At 37.3% G+C, this 23,218-nt stretch overlaps 1 protein-coding gene across 1 annotated transcript in view; it reads left to right on the top strand.

Moving 5' to 3' along the window:
• The window catches only part of LOC149071740 (focadhesin), a 60,874-nt gene that overhangs the window by 30,536 nt on the left and 7,120 nt on the right, over positions 1-23,218 (top strand). Inside the window, exons 17-29 of the mRNA XM_089247703.1 lie at positions 7,982-8,291; positions 8,457-8,498; positions 9,648-9,873; positions 10,001-10,237; positions 12,002-12,063; positions 13,476-13,620; positions 16,500-16,619; positions 17,650-17,772; positions 19,217-19,294; positions 19,391-19,562; positions 20,324-20,404; positions 22,602-22,718; positions 22,971-23,086. Of these exons, the coding sequence (XP_089103829.1) occupies positions 7,982-8,291; positions 8,457-8,498; positions 9,648-9,873; positions 10,001-10,237; positions 12,002-12,063; positions 13,476-13,620; positions 16,500-16,619; positions 17,650-17,772; positions 19,217-19,294; positions 19,391-19,562; positions 20,324-20,404; positions 22,602-22,718; positions 22,971-23,086 (1,829 nt within the window). The remainder of the gene's footprint in view (positions 1-7,981; positions 8,292-8,456; positions 8,499-9,647; positions 9,874-10,000; positions 10,238-12,001; positions 12,064-13,475; positions 13,621-16,499; positions 16,620-17,649; positions 17,773-19,216; positions 19,295-19,390; positions 19,563-20,323; positions 20,405-22,601; positions 22,719-22,970; positions 23,087-23,218) is intronic.

Genomic DNA, 23,218 nt, shown 5'->3' with positions numbered 1-23,218 from the left:
TGGTCCATTTTATGCATTCTGTCGAAAATTTGAAACGCTTCCCTCTTATCCCCCTTAACAATTGCATTCTAATGTAAACATGTTTAAAAAATCAGGTTTTTCTCCATAACCCAAGCCTTGTGCACTAATGGGAGCTCATGCAGCTCCTCTCTGCAACCCTTCGACCAAATCTATGTCCCTAGAGAAGAAATCATGATATAAACATAAAGTTGCACAAGGATTTGTTTGATATAATACGTAATGGTTTATAATTTATTTGAAATTCCAAATCTGGTAAAAATGTTTTTTAACATGTAGTTAACACTTGTCTCAAACAGATGTAAATTATTTTGTGAATGGCAAAGGACGTTCAAAGAAATGGAATATTTTTCGAAACAGAGGACTAGTCCCTAACAATGTGTCAGTTCTTAAACGAGGCTCATAAAATTTAGCGGCGACTGTATTTTGAAGATACACTCAAATAAATCAAGCTTCATGGGTTGCAAATAACTATTGCATAATAGTGCATGTCTGTCTAACTCTGAAGCCTCTGGAGTTCAAAATTTGCTAGTGAATAACAAATGATAGAAATTGTAGTTCAGCAATTTCTCCTGTCTACAATCAACAGTTGCGAATACGGTCACTTTGAGATTATCATATAATAAACACATGTGCAAATTTTATTTATCAGTAACAAAATCCTAAAAAGTGGAAGAGGTTATTAGTAAGGTTTCTTTTTATAAAAATTATTGATTCTCCCACTCTCTCATCTATATAGGCCTGTTTATGAAGCATTATTTGTAAAAATATATTTTTATATTCCAAACTTTCAGATAAAAAGAAAGTTACAAATGATAAACAATGGCCTCTAATCCACTCCAAGAAATTAGAATGAAGAGGGAATCAAAGATATATTGCCAAACAATACAAATGTAGTAGACTGCAATCAGTGATTGGGCCAAAGCAGAAATTGTAATGTTTTTAGGTTATTCAGGAGGTGTATGTGGGCCATGTGGTTTATCAATTTTTCTTTTGCTTAGTTCAAGGGTTCACAAACTCATTTTGTGTCAATGTTTTGGGTTGTCATTAAAAAAATTCTGTCATGAAGGGAAAACTAAGTTTGTACTCACTACTTCATGGCCTTACACTATAGATTCATTGTGTTGTAACTAACATTCATCATTCACAATTTTGATGCACATTTTGTGCATAGGTGAAACAACAGTTTGCATAACAAAGCAGGCTGATACATAGGCCTATTCTAGGTTTTGTGATCTTGATGTTACTCAGTAGTATTCAATTGTCTTCTGTATTTTTAGGACATGCAGAGGCATAAACAATGTTTGCAAAACTCTGCAAAGAGCTAGAAATGAAAATGCTTTATTTGCCAAAAACAATGACGCTTGCATTGAAAAGTAAAAAACGAATCAAAACGAAAATAAATCCATTTGAAAAAAGAATGGACAGTGCAGTAAAACCACCCAGTTCACCTTGAACTATTTACATTAGGAATTGTAATTTACACATTTTTCATTGTGCTTTTGAAAGTGATAGTGATAGGAACCGAGAGACACCCAGGCTCTGTCACACTCAGTGATATAAGCACATTGTCCCTGGGGACTCGGGTGCCTCCGGGGTAACCTAACCATTTATTGATCTTGAGAAAGATGTATTACATACATGGGCAGGTGCCATGACGCACCCCGCCAGTAAACAAGTATAAAATTTGTAATCTAAAAATGGTGATTCTGTAAATAAATCACAATTGTAAATCACAGGTTATAAATCACATAATAATCGTCATAATCGGGAATAGTTCTTGATAAAATGTGATCTGCTTCTCTTCAGGGATTTTCATTAGATGAGTAACTATCACATCAATGAAAGCTGTCAATCTACTGATGGGTTGATCTAATCGCTGCACCGTATGGTTTGATTTGGTCCAAAGACATTCGTCAGTAATTGCTGCCTGCATGAAGCTTTTCGATAAGCCAGCGTGGATCAAACTATTCTCGACTACTCAGGCTCCTCTTCTTCTTCCTCTTCTCTAAACAGATGTACGAGATCGCTGTCTGGGGTGTAGTTGACGTCGTAGTCTAGTGGATCTCCTAACTGGCATAGGTGGCTCTCTATCTGGTTCTGGCTCCGGGACTGTAGTTCTGATATCCTCAGGGTGCTGCTCTAGAAAGCGGACCAGTTTACGTATTTTACTTTTCGAATCTTCCCGCTTGAGGATGCACTCAAGCCAAGGTATTCACAGATGTTCAGCTGGCTCTCTGAAGTGGAAAGCCGTTGTCTTGGGGCATAGAGTTGCGTAGTGAAGAGGCGTGCCTATGGCCAAACATGAGCATTTATCACTGGGGATTGATTTGAACCTATGAAGGTTAGCCGGAAATGGACCATGGCCCGTTACGAACATAATCATCTCACGTGACCATTTATGGTTCCGAGGCATTACATGTCGCAGGATGCTATGAGTTGATCGACCGGGCTCTGTGTTGTCATCCCACCTCTGTTGCCATTTATTCATTAGATCCTTCCATAGGATTGCTTTGGCGTGTGATGCGGGAAGCAGCAGATCACCTGTAATGATTTCGCATTCGGTAGCTTCCTTCGCCGTGGTATCCGCCAATTCATTACCCCATTGGCCTATATGTGCTTTTACCCAAGAGAGGCTTATTCTGGTGTGATTGCAGAGAAGCTTTCTTATTGTCCTAGCCATTTTATGACTAGACTGAGGATTAGAGACCGCCAGTATGCTGGAGCGACTGTCAGATCTAATTAGGGCAGCTTTTCGATGTAAAGAAGCATCTAAGACTGCGTTGTAGATGGCGAAAAGCTCAGCCTGAAACACTGAGTTATCATCCTTTAGCTTGACCGACCATCGGGCTATTACTTGTTTACCTTTAGTCTTAACGTATGCTGCTCCAGTCCCTTTTTCCGACTTTGATCCATCCGTGTAGTATATAAGTGTGGATGACTGAAGCAGCTCACCTTCGTTTTCTGGTTCGTCAAAACGTATTTGGCTGTTCCGCAGCCCGACTGACGGGTGGGATGACCAACCCTTTATTTTTCGTTCATATGCCTGAGGATCCAATGTATTTTCCGTCGTTGAGACTGTCTTGCGGAGCTGGAGTAGGCGAGCCGACTTAGCTAGAAACTCCATTTTCAGGCTCAACGGAGGGAGGCCCAAGATAGTCTGGAGAGCATTTGTCGGGGTTGTACTATAAGCTCCTGAGGTGTACAACAGGTATCCTCTCTGAATTGAGTTCAGTCTGTTTGAAAGCTGTACCTGAGGCGATGCACACCAGATTGACGCACCGTAAGCCATAGTTCGCTCTGCCACCTTCAAATAGAGGATTCTGCGCATTTCTTGATTAATGCCCCACTTTGCTCCGGCCATAAGTCGCATCTTCTGCAGGGTAGCAGCAACTTTATCCTTCATTTTCTGGATATGGGACTCCCATTTGAGATCTTGGCTAATGGAAACTCCTAGATACTGCAATACCGTAGTTCTTTTTATTGTCTTTCCCATCATCCAAATCGATGGGGGGCGCTTCTTTGAGATCCAGAGAAATCTCGTTTTGCTCGCCGACAGGCAAAGGCTATGGGATAATAACCAATTTGTGATGGATTAGAGCGCCTTTTCCGCTAGCTCTGCAGTTCCTTTGATCGTCTGGTGAGACGCAATAACAAGTATATCATTCTTTTAAGAAATAAGAGGAGCTTTCCGATTTTAAAATGACTTGGGAAACATTCGATTGAGTAGCACTTGTTGAATAAGGTGTGTAGTAGATCTGGAAAGGATCTGTTGATTGCCTTGGCCATTCGATTATTCACTCTATCCAATCCAGGCGCCTTGTTATTGTCTAAATTGTCTATAATCCTTCTTATCTCTGATTTGGAAATTGGTCTATCACGATATCTAGGAGAGTCAGGATGTGCTGCTACCTCATGAGAATCTTGTGTGGATTGGGTTGAAGAGACTGGGACATCTGGATATATTGTTTGAAGTTGTCGGGTGGCCGCTTCTAGGATTGTCTCGTTACCTGTCTTCCCCATCATGACTTGGGGAAAAGATTTACTTTTCATTGTTGCTCGATAGTTGGTGCCGTAAACCACCGTTGCATCTTCACATGACTTTCTCCAAGACGCAATCTTAGTTTTACGTACCATTTTTGTATACATCGCCCGGTGTTTACAAAACATCGCCCGCAACCTGGGTTTGTCCTCTTCTGATGCCTTCTGGAAACGCCTCTTCAAGGCTCTTGAATGTTTCCTTTCGATTTCTAACTCTCTGTTCCACCACTTCGACTGATTCTTTTTGTCATTGACTCTGTCATTGGTCTCGGCTGCAAGAAGTGTCCGGTCACTCGCCGTCGTCAGTACTTGGAACAAGGATTCCGTCGCTTTCTCCAGGTCTTGTGAAGTATAACATCTCTTAATATTAGCTATTTGGTCTGGAATGCAATTTTTAAGATATCCTGTAAAGTTTTGGAGCCTTCTTTGGGTGGTGCGATAACTTCTTCTTGTTGTAGTCATGGTAGTAGTTTTTATAGACATATGGATATAAGAATGACTACTCTGTGTCGTCTCCTCCCCTACGTACCACTCTATATTTTGTGCCAGCACTGGAGAGTTGGTCAGGGTTAAGTCGGGCCATCCATAGCTTCCTGTGTGGCCATATGTGGGTGTCTTATTATCGGCGTTCAACAAAATTAAATCTTTCGCCAGAATGAGATCTAGTATCATCTGACCTCTTTCATTATTATCATCATAACCCCATAGACTATTATGGTCGTTCCAGTCAGAAGATATAATGATTCTATGTTTTGAGTTCTTCGTGATCATTTCCTCCATTTCTTGTATGACCTCGTATAAGTTCTTGTAAGGGGACGAGTAAGAGCTTATTAGGACAAGTTCTTCTCCATCCACATGTAATTGAATTGCCACTGAATTTTCTTTGGTTTCCAAAGAAGCCCCATGGATACAGGTATTCCTAATGACAATTGCAGCCTTACCGTTTTGCGATAACCACCGCGGCCAGCTTGTCGGAAGACCCTTTAGCTCATAGCCATGCTCCGTGCGCCAAACCCATGGTTCTTGTATCATCATAATATCGATATTTTGACCATTTGCTGTTACTTCGAGTAAGTAGCTGGCCGCCTTGGCTCGATCAAGATTTATTTGAATGATATTGATGTCCGTTAGAAGCATCAAAAGTGTTTCACTTGGTATTATAAGTCTTGTGAGAGACACTGTTTTTCACATTTAGCAACTCCGCCTCCCGGCCACTAGGCCACGCCGGCCACACACTAACAGGTGTGAGGAGCATTTTAGGCCCGTTACCTTATGATTGATGTCCATTGCCGTCTGATGTGCCATGTTCATCATCCAACAGTTGATACACCGCCCTGCCTTGCATCCCGTCTGCCCATATTCAGTGGAAACATATGGGTTGGAATGACGCCACTGGTTTTCTTGGCACCGCCAGTGCGCCTCTCTCTGAATGCGGCTGAATCCAGTCTGTACCGACCTACGATCTGGCATTACATTGGTAGACCCACAAAAATTATAATAACGGTATCGATGATTCTTTGATGGCTTTGTTTTTGCCATAGTCCTATTAGCATGGTGACTCTCACTTTGAAGTTTGGTGGATAATGACCTTCGACTACTGGTGAGAGTATCATTCAACCTAGTGAATGATTTGTCGTTGTACACTACTTTGTCGTTAAATGTTACTTGTTTGCGGTGCCATTCTTCTATGATAGAATATTCATCATCATGACTAGGGAACCAAGTTTTACTTTGTTCACTGCAAGGACTTGGGTTCTGTTGTTCCTCCTCGCTATACATTACTTTGTCACTAGGTGTTGCTTGCTTGCGGCGCCATTCGTCCACGATAATGTATTGATAATGCAGTCCAGGGAACCAGAAGTTTGTTTGTTTATTGCTTGAACTTGTGTCCCACTGTTCCCGTTCGTGAGCCGTAGTTTCCAGAAGTTCGTGTGATTGGGGAAGAACAGTTTCTGCTCGCTGCTTTGGAGAGGTGCTCTGAGAATAATCATCGATGCCCATACCAGTGACCTCAGCAGTTGTACAAGCTGTTCTCACATTTCCGTCTCTCTGTAGGGAGCAATGAAAATATGTGTTATTTTTTGATGTCCCAGGTAGTACTGGCCATGGCTCAGCTGTTACATTGTCATTCCGCACTGGCGGATCCTCGTCGCATTTCTCAGTACTGCTGTCCCGTATTTTCTTTGCATGACTGTCGCCTTTCCTCAGGACGACAGGTGTTTCTTTTCGCGGCCAGGAGTCATCTGATATATACGGCACATCATTCGTCTTTCGGGAGGAAGAGTGATCATCTTGACATATGGTATTCAAGTCTAATATCACTCTCTTACCCAAGAGCACTATTGGATTCAGTGCTATTTGCTTATTACGAGTCGTCGGTGTAAGATGCTTTGGTGTTTCTGTCTGTGTGGTTAGTGACGAAGCTTTATCCTCACAATTAACCATAGTGGTAGCTGAAAAGTCGCTGGCACCGTCACTCACTTGCACTATCTTTGCTGTGACGTCCTCATTGGTTTTCTGCGGAAGGCTGGTATAGCTCCTTGTTTTGTAATCATCTTTGGCGATTTCGCTCACAAGAGCAGACAAAAGTTTCTGTAACTTCTTCTGCACACCCAATGGCACACGGTTACGAATCTTGCCATTACCATTCTCTACCGACTTAACGATCGTGGACCAGAGATCTCCAGTGGCATCTATGAAAGAAACTAATTGGTCTTGCAGGGTTTTTTGTTCATTCTGCGGTATTCGTGGTCGATATTTTCCATTCCTGTCCGTACGGAGGTCAGTAAGTGTCGTCCATATTTCCTTGGCAGCATCAAAGGCATAATTACCGTGTTGCGGTTCTTCCTCAGAATGTGTAGCGGAATCATTTTTTTCTTCGATAGTGACTATCGCCTTCTTTTCTTGAAGGTTTGCTGCCATTTTCCTGATGTTTTCGCCTGTTGCGCTATTAATAGCTTTTTTCAGCAAACGAAATTTCATCCTGTTCCCATTTATCTTCAGATGCGGAGAGTTCGAATTCGTTAAGTGCGGAAAATTTAGGCTTAAGTAGTAGCCTTGAAAACAAGGCAATATCCGAGTATAAAAAGTATAATAATTCAATAAAATCTACGGTTGAACATAAGTAAATAAATTTTTTCCATCATTTCTTTCCGCAGCGACCAATTGCGAATCAGTCTAGGTATCGACCAGGCTTGACTTTCAATTTAGGCTCTCACCTCTCCGCGAAATACGTTGAAAGAAACATGGCGGCGCAAGAACTCATCATCATCACACAACGCATCGTTCACCAGCTAGCACCATAATAGTTTTCTTTGTACCCACTGGGGTTAGCTGGCCGAAATTGATGTCGTTCGAATCAGGGATTGAAGATCTACATCGATATTACATAATCTTAAGTAAACAACATGACTGCTTTTGAAAGTGGTCTCCAAGGAGCATCATTCTTGAAAAACTTACAGGTCTTTATAATTTGTTGTGTAGGGGGAAAGAGACTGAACTTTTGAAGAACCCTAAAAAAGAAGAATATAATATATATTGCGAAGAGAAACAGAATAGTTTGTGGTTGCTATAGTACACTGTTTTGGCCCATAGTCGTTTCTGTCATTTTGCTTTGGTTTGAGCCAATCTTATAGGGTAAGATTGAGATAAAACAAATAGGACTGAAAGAGTGCTACAAAAAAAAAAAGTAATAAATATATTTGAGTGATTTCTTTTTTAATTGTGCTATGATGTTGTCTGGGGCGGGGTGTATCCCATCCTACTTTTTCTAATTTTTTCAGTGGGGAGTGCCCCCCCCTCCCAACTCTTTTTTTTTCCCATTGTGTGTACATTGCTAATTGAGCTATGAGCCAGCCGTCTATATGCATCATATGTTGTTTTCAAAATTCTTAATTTCGATATTTTGCAAATATTTTTACAGTTGGTATTCTGTTATCATATGAGCCCCCAATGCAGTATGACAAAGACGGCAAACTTACAAAGAACTGTATAGCATCCCACTGCAGTATGTACGAGCAGATATTTGAAATGCTTCTGAATGAAGTCAGTTTGGATCCTAATGATTGGCAGCGATGTCTCTTGTTGCCACAAGGTTGGAGATCTTTCATGGAGAAAGCTTTCTTTGCATGCGAGGAAAGTAACCGTATTGGTATTGATCTCCAGAAGTCAAGTGGTCGTTTAAAATGTCCACCTGAAGAAATCAATCTGCAGCTTGAGACTGCCTGGCTATGGTTAGCATATTTTTTGTTTTGTTTCTCTCCCCCTTCCTCCCGTACCGTATTCATCAGTAGGAATTTTTATATTGTTCCAAGTTTTATTTGTGTTATTTAGTTGAACATTTATATTTCTCTGGTTTTTTTTTTATGTACGAAAGATTTTTTTTTTACATTATACAGGGTTAGAAATCGTTTTTTGCATCTCATAAAAGTTACTTCAAAGTAAGTCAGCACTTCTCTCTATTTAATTTTGTAATAATAAGCTTTATGTGTTAGTGATTCTGATGTATGACATTTTAACTAATCAATTAGAGACTCAAATATTGAGTCAGTGTTAATGTGTATTGGTTCAAATTTAAAGTCTAACGTCGTCATGAAGTGGCCAGTGCCTGAAGTATCTGAGAGGTAATGTGAAAATTGGCCTTCATTTAGCCAAGCCAATAGACTTTGGACTAATATTTAATCCTATATGCACCTCATACACACTCCTCTGCAGAATTTCTAATGAATCGGTACATGTCTGAGTGTGTACTATGTGTGTCTATATATTTGTGGCCTAATAATGTATTTTTTTCTTCAGAATTATGCTTGTTTTGTGTTCTTACTGGTGGTACTACTACTACTTAACATTACATGCACCTCGTACACATTCCTATAAAGAATTTTTAACAAATTGGTACATGCTGGAATGTGTGTGTATGTGTTGTGAACCAGACGTGAAGTTTGCTTCTGTTTGATGCTTGTTATGTATAATGCTGTCATCTGCCATCAATTTTTTCAACTATGAGTGAAGTGCAATGATTGAATAATTGTACAATTAGAAAAATTGGTTTAAAAAATAGTTAAAAACTGATAGTTAAGGAAATCTTACTGGGACTGCATCAGTCTTTGGTCTTTTGAAATGAAGGTGGTCAATGCTTGACTTTGACTGTGATACAGATTGTTCCAAAATAGACTGATGAAAATTAAATTTTTTTAGCTGTCCTTTATAAGCAAAATCCATTATAGTGAGGTTCTACTGTATTTGTGTTAACCTCAGCCATGATAAAAAGATTTTCCTTGATTTAGCAAATGAAAATTTCCATTTCATCTGATTCACCAAATTTGCATACAATTATTTTCATGTGTGAATCAAGTTTTAAAAACCTATAATGAATCAAAAACAAATGAAACACCTTTAATGATGTTAGGGACTGGAGAAACACATTTTTATGTAGGAGTTATTGTTAAAGATGGAATATATCAGCACTATTAAAAATTCATTGGAACCAAATAGTAATATCATTACATAGGTGGTTAGAATTATCTAGGATTTTTACTGCATTATCCAAATCACAAGTTTAATTTTGGTTTTTTAATTTTCACCTTTAGAGCAACTGCGAATGCAGCAGCAAATTCTGTATTCGCATTAGCTGGTCTTATGAATGCTGCAGAGAAATTCTATTCTGGACTGGATCATGGCTTGAGAAAGATAGCAGCTGATTGTACAAAATACATTCCTCATCAGGATTTTCTTATTCAGAGCCTTGACACCATCATCTCTGTATGGGATTCCAATCATAAGTATTCCATGAAGCCATTGGAGCTCTTTCAAACAGTATGTGATTTATGAATTCCATGAACTATTTTCACATTTATATTTTTATCAATTTACCGTAATTTGATATTTGTGTACGCATAATTATACTTCTAGTGGTTAAATGCACATGTCTCTTATTCTATAGCAATCACAATCATCAAGTGCATCTTATCTGGTAAAAGGATGTGCTGGAGCGTCATTAGCAAATATTGCTCATCTTTTGAAGCAACTCCCTAATGTCACAGTTCAGCATTGTTTTGATATTTTGTTTGCCAACATGTCTGGAACATCTTCAGCCCTTTCTTTGTTTAGTGGAATTGGTTTTGGATCATTGATGCAAGTTGTAACGAGAGATAATGAAATGCTATCCGGAGGCAACAAGGTTTGAAAACACAATTTTCCATGAACATTTCATATACATATCATTATGATTCAATCTATGTTTATCACCACTGAAAATGAATTTCATTAGCAGTCAGGAGCGGTTCAAGCAAGAGATGTAGTGCACCTGGACAGCACATCATAAGGGACGGCAGTATAGACTTTTGTTTAGAAAAATAAAATTTCAAATACAGTGATATAACGGTACTCTGGGGACCAAGAAAAAATATCATAGTAGAGGGATTATCGTTATATCAAGAGGAGGCAGTTTAACATTAGAGTACAGGCATTTCCAAACAAAACTTGGAAAAATATCATTGTAGAGAGATTTATTGTTATATCGAGTATCGCAGTAGCGATGCTTCACTTGAATAAAAATTTATGACACCACAGCACTGTCACTCTTTCGAGCCATACTTTGACAACAAAGATGTTGAGAAAACTTAAGGGAACAAACCAGGCCTGAGGCTGTAATACCAGAAACAAGAATTGACTCTATCACATATGACAAATGTGCATTTTGGCACCCCCAGGAATGGTCAAACAAAGGCAAAGAAGAATTCAAGCTCCATCTTGTCCAGTGCCTGGAGCATCAGACCCTCCCTCCACACTCCTCTAGTTTCTGCCCTAGGAACCTCTTGGAGTAGATATTTTTCATTGACAAAGTTCAACTCAAAATGTTGGAGGTTTTAGATTAATTAAAAAGTTTCAACACCAAAGGAAATTACAATTGCTCATCATGATGAGCTGTAATGCGAAAAAAGTTATCTGGCATAATTTTAGAGCATTGAAATGACTCTGGACCAAAAAGTGGGATAATTTATTTAAAACAGGGACGTATGGTTAAATAAATTTCAGTGGGTGAACAATAGTGAACGGCTTTGGATGGATAAAAAATTAAGTTTATCCCAAAGTCCTGTGGGAGAAATTCATACATACCCCCCCCCCCCTTGCTATAGAATTAATTTTATTTTGTATTTAAAAGAAAATACAAAACAATTTCAAGGAAAGAGACATTCTGGACATAACAGCAGAGGTGAACTCAGAAAGAAAAGTCATCTGGTCCCCGCCAGGAATAGAACCCAGTTCCTCTTGCAATCTCCCTACTCTCCCCTTTCGGGGCATTTGCTGAAGTTGAAGGAAGCTGCTAAGCCTCTACTTCAGCACCTCACACCACAGTGCGTGAAATAAAAAAGCAAGGTCGTGTCTCCAGTGGTGTATGTGGTAGCACACTTGCGCGAATCAGTAGTAAAATGGGCCTAGGTTTGATTCTTTGCAAAGACCAGAAATGACTTTTCTTTCTGAATTTATCTGTCATATTTAGAAATTTCTCTTTCCTTTATGTATTAGGCTGAGAAAAACAATTTCTCCCTCCAATTAATCCTTTGTTTTCTCATCCAAGCTGATGGAGCCCCTGGAATTTCTCCAAGGACTTCTAATTAACATCTCCTGCTCTAAAAAAATGGCATTATATATTCCCCCCTATAGCGGTTATAACTTTAAAGTTCAGCAAAAAATCTATGGTTTTATACAATTCAGAATCTCAATTATCATATTGGCTGTTTTCCTTACCGTTAAAGCTCTTTCAGCCTCCCACTATAATCATAGGTCATCTATGGGAGTGGCACATGAGGCTTTGCACCCAGGTGGCAGATGAGCTTGAGCCGCTGCTGCTAGCAGTAGTATTAAATCTTAATTTTGGCTGGTATTGTGGGAATATATTCAAGTGCTTAAAACTTAATGGAGTGAATTATTTTTTATTCAGGCTGATTTTTTGTTGGAAACTGCAGAGAGATTAAATTACCTATGTAAAGATGAAGACTTGAAGTGAGTGAGCTTCTGATTCAATTGCCATGAAAATCTGTAGGTTTCCTTGATACAGAATACTTCATTAATTGTAATACTTACAAAGTATGCAAGACTGGGTACCAAAAGCGGAGATCAAGATGAGTTTCGCTAAGAAAATTCATATGCTTCTGTGGGGGAATCAAAAACCTCTGCCCCCTCACACAGTCAGAGTTAGTGCTCTTTCATTGTGCTATAGAGGACTGATTGCTTATTTCGCTTTGGTATCCAGTCTTTCATGCTTTGTATGAACAGTGGAGAGTGAAGGTGCCAACATGAAGAAAACATTGGGGCTGAAAGTTTCTGGTCATCCCGTATATACAGGACTCAAGCATGAATGCTGTAAAGAGAAGGTGCATTGCATTGTTTATTCATTAATTACTGTGGGAGGGGGCTCAGCCCCCCCTCACAAAATTTATTGGGGGTGGGTCAGATGGCCTTAGCCCCTTGGTTCCAGTGCTGCCTCTGGTGGAGAGTGACATTTCCTTCTATAGTACTTCTATTACTTAAGTTTGTATCAAAATTCCTGACTAAGTTCATAGATAAACCCTATAAAGATTTTTAAAACCTTCACCTTCTACTTTTCTATTGATTACAGTATCCAAGATTGTTAATGCTCTATTTTTCATTGGTCAAAAATGCAATAAATTGAAAAAAAAAACACATGACAAACATCTAGACTGCAGTGAAGTTTATCGCACGCATTTTGCAGTTTTACATGGTCAATGGTTTAAAAAAACGGTTCAAAATGCAGCACTCTGATGCAGTTTTTCAAGTTCATTGAAGTTTTTGGCAATGGTGGCTTATAAAAAATCGCCAAAAAGTGAACTCGAAAAAATGCATCAGTGCTGCGTGTTGAACAGTTATAGTCAAGATGTTTGTCGTGTTACAAAAGGTTCACTCATTGAACACATTTGTAACTGAAAAAATAACTTTGAATGTTTTTTTTTTAATTTTTATGTATCACAGATTATGCGTAACAGTTTTCAAAATCGTGTCATTCATTTATGCTCACCCTGTATAATCTATGAATTGTCTCAATGCATAAGGACTAGAGAAATATGAGTTCAAAAACCTTATGTTCCAAGATGGGGGGGGGGGGGGACTTTTTTTTTTAAATGCCAAATGGGAGTCACTATCATTTGATTCTTTCTGCAGCAGGAAATTTTGACACAATCATAGCTTGGCTAATGAAGATTGTTCTGGAATGAAGTTTGTTAGCAGAAGTGTTTGTTAGCTGCATAATGCAGTTTTCCATAGATTTCTATTACCACTAATTCACATTTCTATTGCTATTAATTTCCTTTCTTTTAAAAAATGTCAAAACATTGAATTTGATATGACTATTTAATATTTTGCACACTTGGGAAAAAAATATTTTTTAATATTTGAAGGCCTGGAAAAATGATTGCACTAGCGCTTTGCACATCTTCATTAAGCGCTAGTGGAGATCCGACGTACACAACATGGATAAAAGAGATGTGTCAGAGTTTCCATAACAGACTGATGGAAGAGAATCCTTCTTCCATGGAATATGAGGTGAGTCCAAAACATGTCCATTGAATTTCTTTATAGTTTTCTTATGCTTCATTAGAGTTTTTTATAGCTCTGTTTTCTAGAATAATCTAACTTGTCATGGTGAATTTAGACTATGTTAATGCTCTTAGTTTTAGGCTATTGACTGATAACCCATTTGCATCCACAAGCAGAATATTCTGCAATTTTCATTGCCCCCTTATCACCCAGCACAGAATAGTCCACAAGATGTTGATTGTTTCTTATCATTGAGATTAGAATAATCTGCTCTTACAACAGTTGCTTTGGGCCAAAATGGAACAATCTGCAATTGTTTATGGAGGTAATGCTAATGCAAACAAAGAAAAATACTTGTGGATCATAATTCAACTGGATCCAACTTAGTCAGATAAGTTCACATGCTATAGTTTTGCCCTTTTCTTCACTGAATCCTTCCAAAGTATGTGTTTTACTGCTACATAAAAACTAGTTTCATTATCAAAGAATGTTTGTATGGTCTAGATACAGCTGGAGATGGATTTGAAGGTCTGGGGGCATCTTAAGAGTGTCATTGGGTCCCCCCCAAGCCAAGTGATTTTTCAGGGGTCCTAGTTAGCAAATTTACGTGCTTATTCCTGAAAATTTCAACCAGATCTCATTTTCATGAACCCCCAGGTCATGCTTGGGTTGGGCCATGCATTAAAACGGTACTGCTGGGGCGGGGGCACAATGATGATGTAAACACATGTATACACATATACAAGTGTTTGGGAAGTAGTGATACGTAATGTATATGCAGAAAAGTAATATTTTATTGCTTATGTTGGCAATGTGGACTTTAATCATGATCCTTTAGCTTTTCTCTTGCAGCATTTTGCCGCCGTTGCTATTCTGAATCTGGCTTGAGTAGCTAGCATTTGCAATAGCTGCAGTGATTGAAAACACTACCATCAACATGAATAATGATGTTAAACATTACATAAAATCAAATTGTCACTCAATATACGTTTTCCCAACTGCTGATGAAATTTTTACAATTATTTAAAAGTTGCCCACTTCTGGATCCTTTGCAGAAAATATACCAAGGTCTTAAAAATTCTTCCATATCATATTTTGAATACTCTCTCAGATTTAATAAATATATGTATGGCTAGAGGTGAATTTCCATGGTCTCTAAAATAATCTATTGTAACCCTCCCCATTTATAAATTTAAGAGATCCGAATGATTTCAATAACTTCAGGCCAATTTCAGTTTTACCTTCTATTTCAAAAATATTTGAAACAATTATCAAAACAAGAATTTTTTCTTTCATATTTCAATTATTTCTCTAACAATCAGTTTGGATCCTTTCCTAATAAAAATACAGCTTTACTAACATTTACTAGATTTATTGCTGAAAATATTAAGTCTAAAAAACCATTGACATATTGCTTGACATAAGAAGAGCTTTTCATAGTGTGAATCATTATGTATTACTATATAAGTTGCCAAATTACGGAATCAGAGATAATGCTTTGAATCTAATTGCTTCTTATTTAACTCATAGAACACAATCAGTCACGATAGTCTTAGCACCCCATTGGAAATAGTGAAAAGTGTTCCTCAGGGCTCTGTCTTGGGACCATTATTATTTTTAATATTCATAAATGATTTATGCAACTTAAACATAAATAACTTTTGCTTATGACACAGTATTACTTTACTCAGCTGACAATTTCCAATCTCTAACTAACCTAATCAATACTGATTTGATTATAATTCAAAAATGGTTTGTTTCTACTGATGTACATATAAACACATCAAAAACTAAGTTTAAAAATTTTTCTCCTCACACTAATACTCATTTTTACCCTAATTTAATTTTCCTTGATCACAATTGTACTATTAGTTCTGATTGTAATTGCTTATGTCTCGAACAAGTTACTACAATTAAATACCTTGGCATATGCATTAATCGCAACCTTAAATGGAAGAGTCATGTCAAGCAATTGCAAAAAAGACTACGGCTAAAAATTTATAAATTTTACTATCTCAAATCTTACTTGAATCAGTCTTTTTTACTAACTCTTTATTACTTGCATTTATTTTGAAGAAACATCTTAACCCTTTCACTTCCAATTTTAGAACCTGAATGGGACATATTTATATGGGTGGTAGTGAAAGGGTTAAAAAACAGACAGCACTTGCATGATGATGACACAATAAAAGAATGAGTTACAAGGTAGTTTTGGTAGCAGTGACAGATTTCTATGATACTAGGGTACAGAAACTTGTACCCAGATCAAATAGATGTTGGGACAATGGTGGCAATTATGCAGAGAAATATATAACACATGAATTAGAGTGTACTATTTGTAGTAGATATTTTTTCACACAAAAACATTTTGAATAAATATTAGCCATTGTATTTTATACTTGAACACCCCTTGCATATGTAAAGGTCACCCATACACATCTTTGATGTTCCCTCCCCCGTATCTCCGCCCATGAGTCAAGAGTGACATGAGCTCATTAGATTTATGAAGTGAGTAGTGGATTCAGTGCTATGATGAAAATAGGTAAAAAAAACTGGAACTTCATCTACCTAAGTAAACCACATACTGTAAAAAAAGACAAACTATAAGTAGAGTAAACCTCTCTTTTCCAGGTAGCGGTGGGACAAAAAAAAAGTCCATAAAAGAGGGGGTGACTGTTAATCAGGGGTTTAAGATACATACTTTTATCATATGAGGGGAAATTATTATTTGGCCATAAAAAAAAGGGGTGACAGCATCTGAGGGGGTGTCTGTTAAGAGGGGTTTTACCGTATTTGTATATTTAAAAATTTGATTTTTTCTATCATGAGCAACACCAACCCAACACATGACTTAAAACATCATTGTGACTTGAAATTTTATTCAGTTTTTAGCTCTTTGCACGTCAGCCATGATCCTGAGCACTTCTTCAGCAGGAATTCGATCCATTTCTGATGCTGAAGATCTTTTGGAATGGTTTGAGGATAATCGGAAGGATATGCCTCAGGTAAAAATTCTTTTAGTTCAAAATTTTGCCCTTTTGTTAGTATACTTTTCTTAGAAAATGTATTTTTGTTTCTTAGAAAAGTATACTAAAGTTATCACATGTGTAATGATTTATGTTTCATTCAATTTTTAAACCTAAACCATTCTTTCCCAAACTTACCAATAAGAAGTACTTTTAGCTGTAAACCATTACAGTGATAATATACATTTAGAGTTAATGTAATTATTCACACAATAAATTTTTTCCACAAAAAATTTTCAACACGTTTTTAAGACAAATGCATTTTTTTTCTTTTTTACTGGTTTATGTGTTTCGGCTCTTCAATGGAGAGCCGTCTTCACAGCTGAAACATGTAACCAGTAAAAAGAAAAAAATTCATTTTTCACGTAATAACAGAGTTAAAAAAATATATAGAAGTCAATGGACCAAAAGTTGGGGAATTACAAAACCATATGTTATATCAAGGGTATATTGTTACTGTACTTGACTGTATTTACATATTTTTGTGAACAAAATTTTATTCTATATAAAATACATTGTACTGTATGACATGACATGAACGTCAGTATGCCGCTGCACTCTATCATGTTAACTGATTGTTTTTTTAATCTATTGGGAGTTTAGAACAAATTATTGTAATCACCATTATTTTGTAAGGGAGAGTATTGCTTGTGTGCCAGAGACTCTTTTGCCTGAGTGGTGTGGTGGTAAGATGCTTATCTACCACCGTGAAGGTTGCTGTCACGGTCCAGGTTCAAACCTGAGGAAGGATATAGATAAGATATTTTCGATAATAAACTTGAGGCGACCACCGATAGATAGCACCTTCATTTCCAACTCATCTCATTAATGGCAGTAAATTGTAACATAATGATATGGCCAGAGTTGGTTTTTGGTAAAGCAGTAGAGACTCTTTTGAATGAAATTATTGTATCAATTTATTTTTTTAACCAAAGAAACACATATTTCTGTGGTCACATCAAACTGGTTTCTTCAGGTAGAACAATCATTGACATCTTTTTGTTTTTAGTGTTCTAGCACAGCTGCTGCTGTAGGTTTCTTGTCAGATGGTTTGCAACGTCTGGGCAGCTCAAAAGGGTCGGAAATGGCTAGTGAAGTAAAAGATGTCTGGCTTGGTATTGTACGTTCCGAGGTTTGTATGTTTGTACTGTGTCATGTAACATTTCATTTCATGTAACTGAATCACTGTTGTAGAGTTCAAGACATTTTGGTCTTAGCTTCGAAAGAGGAAGAATATATTTTGTCAGCAGACATACCTATACTCTTTATTTGTAATTAAAAAGAGCATTGCTACACAAAACATTGTAGAAAAATACAGGGTGGTTATAATTAAACTGACCCTATTCAGACCTATGTGCAACCTAATTGACAAATTTTGTTGAAACTTGATGTATATTAATGTGGACCACGGGGAAAAGAAAACTGCAATAATAAATTTTGACCACCAGGTAAAAAGTTAGCACAAGAAATTTAAATTGGAAACAAAAAACTTTTCATATAACCACATAATTTGTCCAATGTGCATTCCATTTGCGTCAATCATGGGTTCAAATGTGTCTTTAGGAGTGCTCTCTCCAAGGCCCTAAAAGGTGTTTTGTCATAAATGCCTGTTTCTACGAACTTCTGCAGAAGAAAGTTTTTTCCGACTTACAAGAATATTTAGAAACTGCTGTACAGTGTTTGTCAATTCACATCTAGATGCATGATTGACACCTACAAAGATGTAAATGCTGATTGTAAGCCTTTTGCAGGCCTCTAGTGCCTTCGTGGCTTCACCATTTCAGAATCTGAGAATTTTTTCCCCTTGCACAAATTCTTTATCCAAGGAAAAGTCACATGGGGCAAGATTAGGGGTATAAGCTGGTTGCTGAAGTATAGGAATGTGATACTTTGACAGGTAATCTGACACAACAAGGAACCTGTGAGTCTTTAAACATCTGCATGATTCGGCGAGACACAAACAACCAGATCTTAGGAAGGCCAGGTTGTGGGCACTCCATCACAACTATGTGCCAGCTCAAGGGTTAGATTGCCTGTTAAAAAATTATATTTCGATATTTCCACAACCAGCCTATTCCCTTGACTTTGCCCCATGTGATGTTTTCCTTTTTCCATCAAATAAAGAATTTGTGTGTGTGTGGGGGGGGGGGGGCAACGATTTCCAGGTTCCGAAGAAGAGCAGCAACAGAAGCACTGGAGGATGTGGCAAAAAGAGGCTTTCTATCTGCATTCACATCTTTCTATGGTCAATGACAAAAATGCATAATTGCACAGGTTGGTTACTTCGAAGGAAACACCAAATGAACAGATTCTATCTGTACTCATTCTTTCATAATAAAATAACCACCAGAACATTTTGAACAGTGGTGTATGGGTAGTTTTGATGATTGCTAACCAACTGAATTGCCTTTATTGTATTACATTCTAGGTTTGTTGCCAGGTTTTCACTCGAATATTTTTGTTATTTTGCTCATGAAAAAAAAAATTACCTCATTCAGGAAAAACAAAATTGTCACATCATGTACTGTATGAGGTAAATTTTTAAAATTTTGTATTTTTTCAATTTTTTTTTGCAGAAAAAGCCTACCTTACAACGAATGGCTGCCTTGAATGGTTTATGTTCTTTATTTTCTGCTGGAAAGGGTCTAGTTCAAGTAGGCGGTGAATTTTTTTTACCATATACAGAGTTACATACATTAAAAGAAAAAAAACGTTTCTCAATCTCTAATTTTCACTTTTTTATTGTTCAGATATCTGGGGATATGTCAACTCCAGCATCTAGCACTGGCCTTAGAGACTTGGTGCAGTTGATGATTCAATTTCTTGGCGCCTCTAGAGATTCTGGTTTGCAGAGTGTAGCCTGTTGGGAGCTTGGTGTGATGCATGCTGTTCATACAAATGTACAGAATGAATCAAGCACAGGTGAATAAGTTTCATGGTATCGATAGTTACAAATTATTTTTTTTCCTGTTAATTTTAAATGAAGAAGATGCTTGATTTTTTTTGATGACCAATCAAATCCACTCCTATTTGGTACAAATAATGTAATAGCAGTAGAGAGTATTAGTTTAATTAAATAAGAAATGTGCCACATTCATATGGTATCAGAGTTTCATATCATGAGCTTGTCATGCTACTACAGTATGAATAAGGAAGGAATGGTCATGTCTCTTGTGGTGTACATCCCCATTTTATTTATGTCTGAATGTAAGAAGGAAAAGGTAATCCCAAGGTCATCCTGACATGCAGGCCACTAGCACACTGCTTGTGAGGCCACCATGGTCACACTGTGGCAGCGCTGCATTCCATATGCAAATCAATGTGATCATTTCCAGTCATCTACAACCACTCTGTACTCAATGTATGTATGTGTATATATATACCATTTCCTTTGTGTATTTTCTAGGATCGGGGCAATGCACCCCCACCCCTGATAATTTTTTCAACAATTCATTGTACAATTAATGATGTATCATCAGTTTGTCTAGCAGTTGATCTGACAGAGTTTGTAAGGATATATTAAAAACTTTTTGTGATGAAAAACTATGACACAGTAAATACAGTCGAAATCCTTTATAATGAATAAAATTGCCAAAATTCAATGTAACAGGGTATGATTGTAGTTATAAGCAAACCATACTTGGATTGATTTAATTATATAGTTATATTTCATTTTTTTCCAGAATCATCATCTTATTCATATCTGAGTGAAAGAAGTATACTGAAGCCACTGATAAAATTAGTCGAAGGATATTTCACTGGAGGTAAGAGTTTTGGTTGGAACTCATACAAATGCAAACACAAAGGCTACAACAGGCAAATTGTCCAATGAAATGGCTGAAAAAAGATGCCCATAAAGCATATGGATGTCAAATATAACCAAAATACAGAAACCCAATATAAAAGCATATTTCACGAAAGAAAAAAGCAATAATTATTACTATATAATGCACTGCCCATAAAAAAGATTATAGCTTCTTGATGTATCCCAATATGCCTATCATACTTCTTTTTAAACATATAGATTGTGTTAGAATTCACAACCCTCAGAGGTAAGCTATTCCATTTATTCACAACCACCATTAGAGAAAAACTCCCTGCGACACCACAACCTAGAATTGTCCCTTACCAATCATTACTGGTGTTCCCTTGTTTAAGCAGTTGATTGACGATGTATTATTATCTCATGGTTGGTTTTATCCATCCTGTTGAAAATTTTAAACACTTTCATGATATCCTTTGGCACCTGCGCTCTTCCAATGATTAACCATTTAAAAAAAAAAATCAAGTCTATCTCAATAGCCCAGTGCGCCATCAAGAGCACGCGTGGCTCTTCTCTGCACCCTCCACCAAGTCTCTCTATAGTTATGGTCTCTAAAATTTGATGGCATACTCCAATCCAAAGTGAACTAGGCCCCAGAGAAGCAAACAAATGACTTTAGGAGAACACAAAGACACCCTTTTAAGAATGAAACTGAGCATTCTATTTTATTTTTTGACCATTTCTGAACAATGTTCAGAAAACTTAAGGTGCTTGTCAATGAGAATTCCCAAATCGGTGACCCTAGTTGCATCTAAGACAGTAATACTATTCAACTCGTAAGTGAAATGTGGGTTGTTCAAAGCAAAATGAGCAACCATGCACTTATCAACACTGAACGTCATGCTCCTTTCATTATCCCATGCTGCAATCATATTTAAGCTTGTCTAGAGCATTTCCCTTTCACTTTGATTCCAGACTACCCCTAATAGCTTTATGTCATCTGCAAATTTGCTAGCAGTCCCATCGACACTGATTGAGTTTATCGATAAAAAGTGAAAAAAGTATGGACCCAAAGACATTTCCAGGAAAAAAATCCATTCTAAACATCTGTCCAATCAAAAAATTCTCTGTTCACCATAACCCATTGTTACCTATCTTTCAACTATCGTTCTATCTAATTCAACAAGTTGCTCCCCAATGTCATGTAAACGCTTCAAGAGTTTACCATGCTAGACCCGATTGAATGCTTCCTGGAAATCAAAATAGACAACATTGACATCTCGTCTATCCACTTCACCAACTGCCTTTTGATGATATTTTCCAGAATTTTTGAGAGTAAGCTCATTGGTTATGAAGAATTAGTCATTAAAATTGATGGTTAGATATACCATTTTTGTTTTTTTTATCAATGATCTCTTTGTATCACATTTTATAATCTCGGCAAATGAGAAATCCATACTTGAAGTATGCATTCAAATTTATATTATTTCTTTTTGAAAAAACTGTATGCTCGTTGGCTCTGGGAGACAAAAATTCCCATTTTAACATAATTTTAGTCTTGATGGGGAAAATATTTAACCTTTTTTTCCTTGATGCAACAATGGTGTGATACTGCCACTGGGGCGTTCGAGTGGTCACAGTGACAGACCTGCAATGCAAGAACCCGGGTTCAAACCCCACTGGTGATGGGCTGAAGTTTGTTTTCTGCGATTCCCAACTTTGAGCTGTGAATGAAAGTCAATCTCCTTGTTAAAAAGTCGTGACACAAAGAGCAGCAGGCCTACAACAGTACAGATATTCAATCATGACTCTCCACTCATAGTTCAAAAAATAGATGCCAGCACTATAACAAGCATTACACAGAAACAAAACTTCACGTTAGGTTCACAGCATGCAGCAATTCATTAGAAGTTCTGCAGAGGAATATGGACAAGTGAGTGTGTAGTTCAGTAGTAGCAGGTGTGATGCTACATTGCAACCCTGTCGAGGACAAGATTCCTAAATGCATACAATGACACTGCGGTCTCGATCTTGTTTCTTTCCTTGCCACATAATATTTTGTATGAATAAAAAGTTAATGAGAAGACCTTGTAATAATCTATATTTGTCTTTTTTCAAAATAAACTGTAGTTGCTATGTTCGTGCATTAATATTGCTAATGCGCCGACATTAATCTAATTCTTCCATTAATTATTCAGAGGTCAGTCGATGTCACATTATACTAGTTTTAGAAGCTCTGGGTCAGAAATTTCCTCGACCACTGCCACCTCTGGATTGGGTGAAATTTCTTACTCCTCTGCTTCAACAACTGGAAGGTGAGTTGATGTTTCTTTTATAAATAAGAAATATGTTATATAAATTTCATTTAAGTCACCTTTTGAGAATTTTTATTTCTTCAATATCGCAATCTACGTGTTCTTCAAAGATAAACATTCATGAGGTGCATGTGAGCGTGATTATCAAATAGCAGTAGTACAATCTATAATGATTGATATGTAAGATTGCAGCTGTATGTGTAAAAGATCATGCTATAGTTTTACCTAAACATCTGTTTGTCTCTAACATAGATACAGGAATCGTTGAGGCCACGTTGAAAATTGCTATCAATCAAATGTCTTCATCATCCAGTGCACGTGGTGTATTTTCATCTTATTCTGCTCCGCCACTTTTATTCAAACTTCCGGTATGTATAACATTCTCAAATTTTTTTCTTGACCAGTTCAAACTTGAAACAAATTAAGTACAGTGATACGTCAGTGCTTAAAAGTTTTTGGCTGACAAAGACTTTTTACAGGATTTCTCTGCCTTGGCTAAC

This window comes from Pholcus phalangioides, unplaced genomic scaffold, assembly GCF_987345545.1.
Source record: "Pholcus phalangioides strain wild (caught in Gottingen) unplaced genomic scaffold, Ppha-v1.0 ptg000018l_1, whole genome shotgun sequence".
NCBI classification, from domain to species: Eukaryota; Metazoa; Arthropoda; class Arachnida; order Araneae; family Pholcidae; genus Pholcus; species Pholcus phalangioides.
Note: the sequence above shows the minus strand (reverse complement) of the source record. Positions and strands in the feature narration are given on the sequence as shown.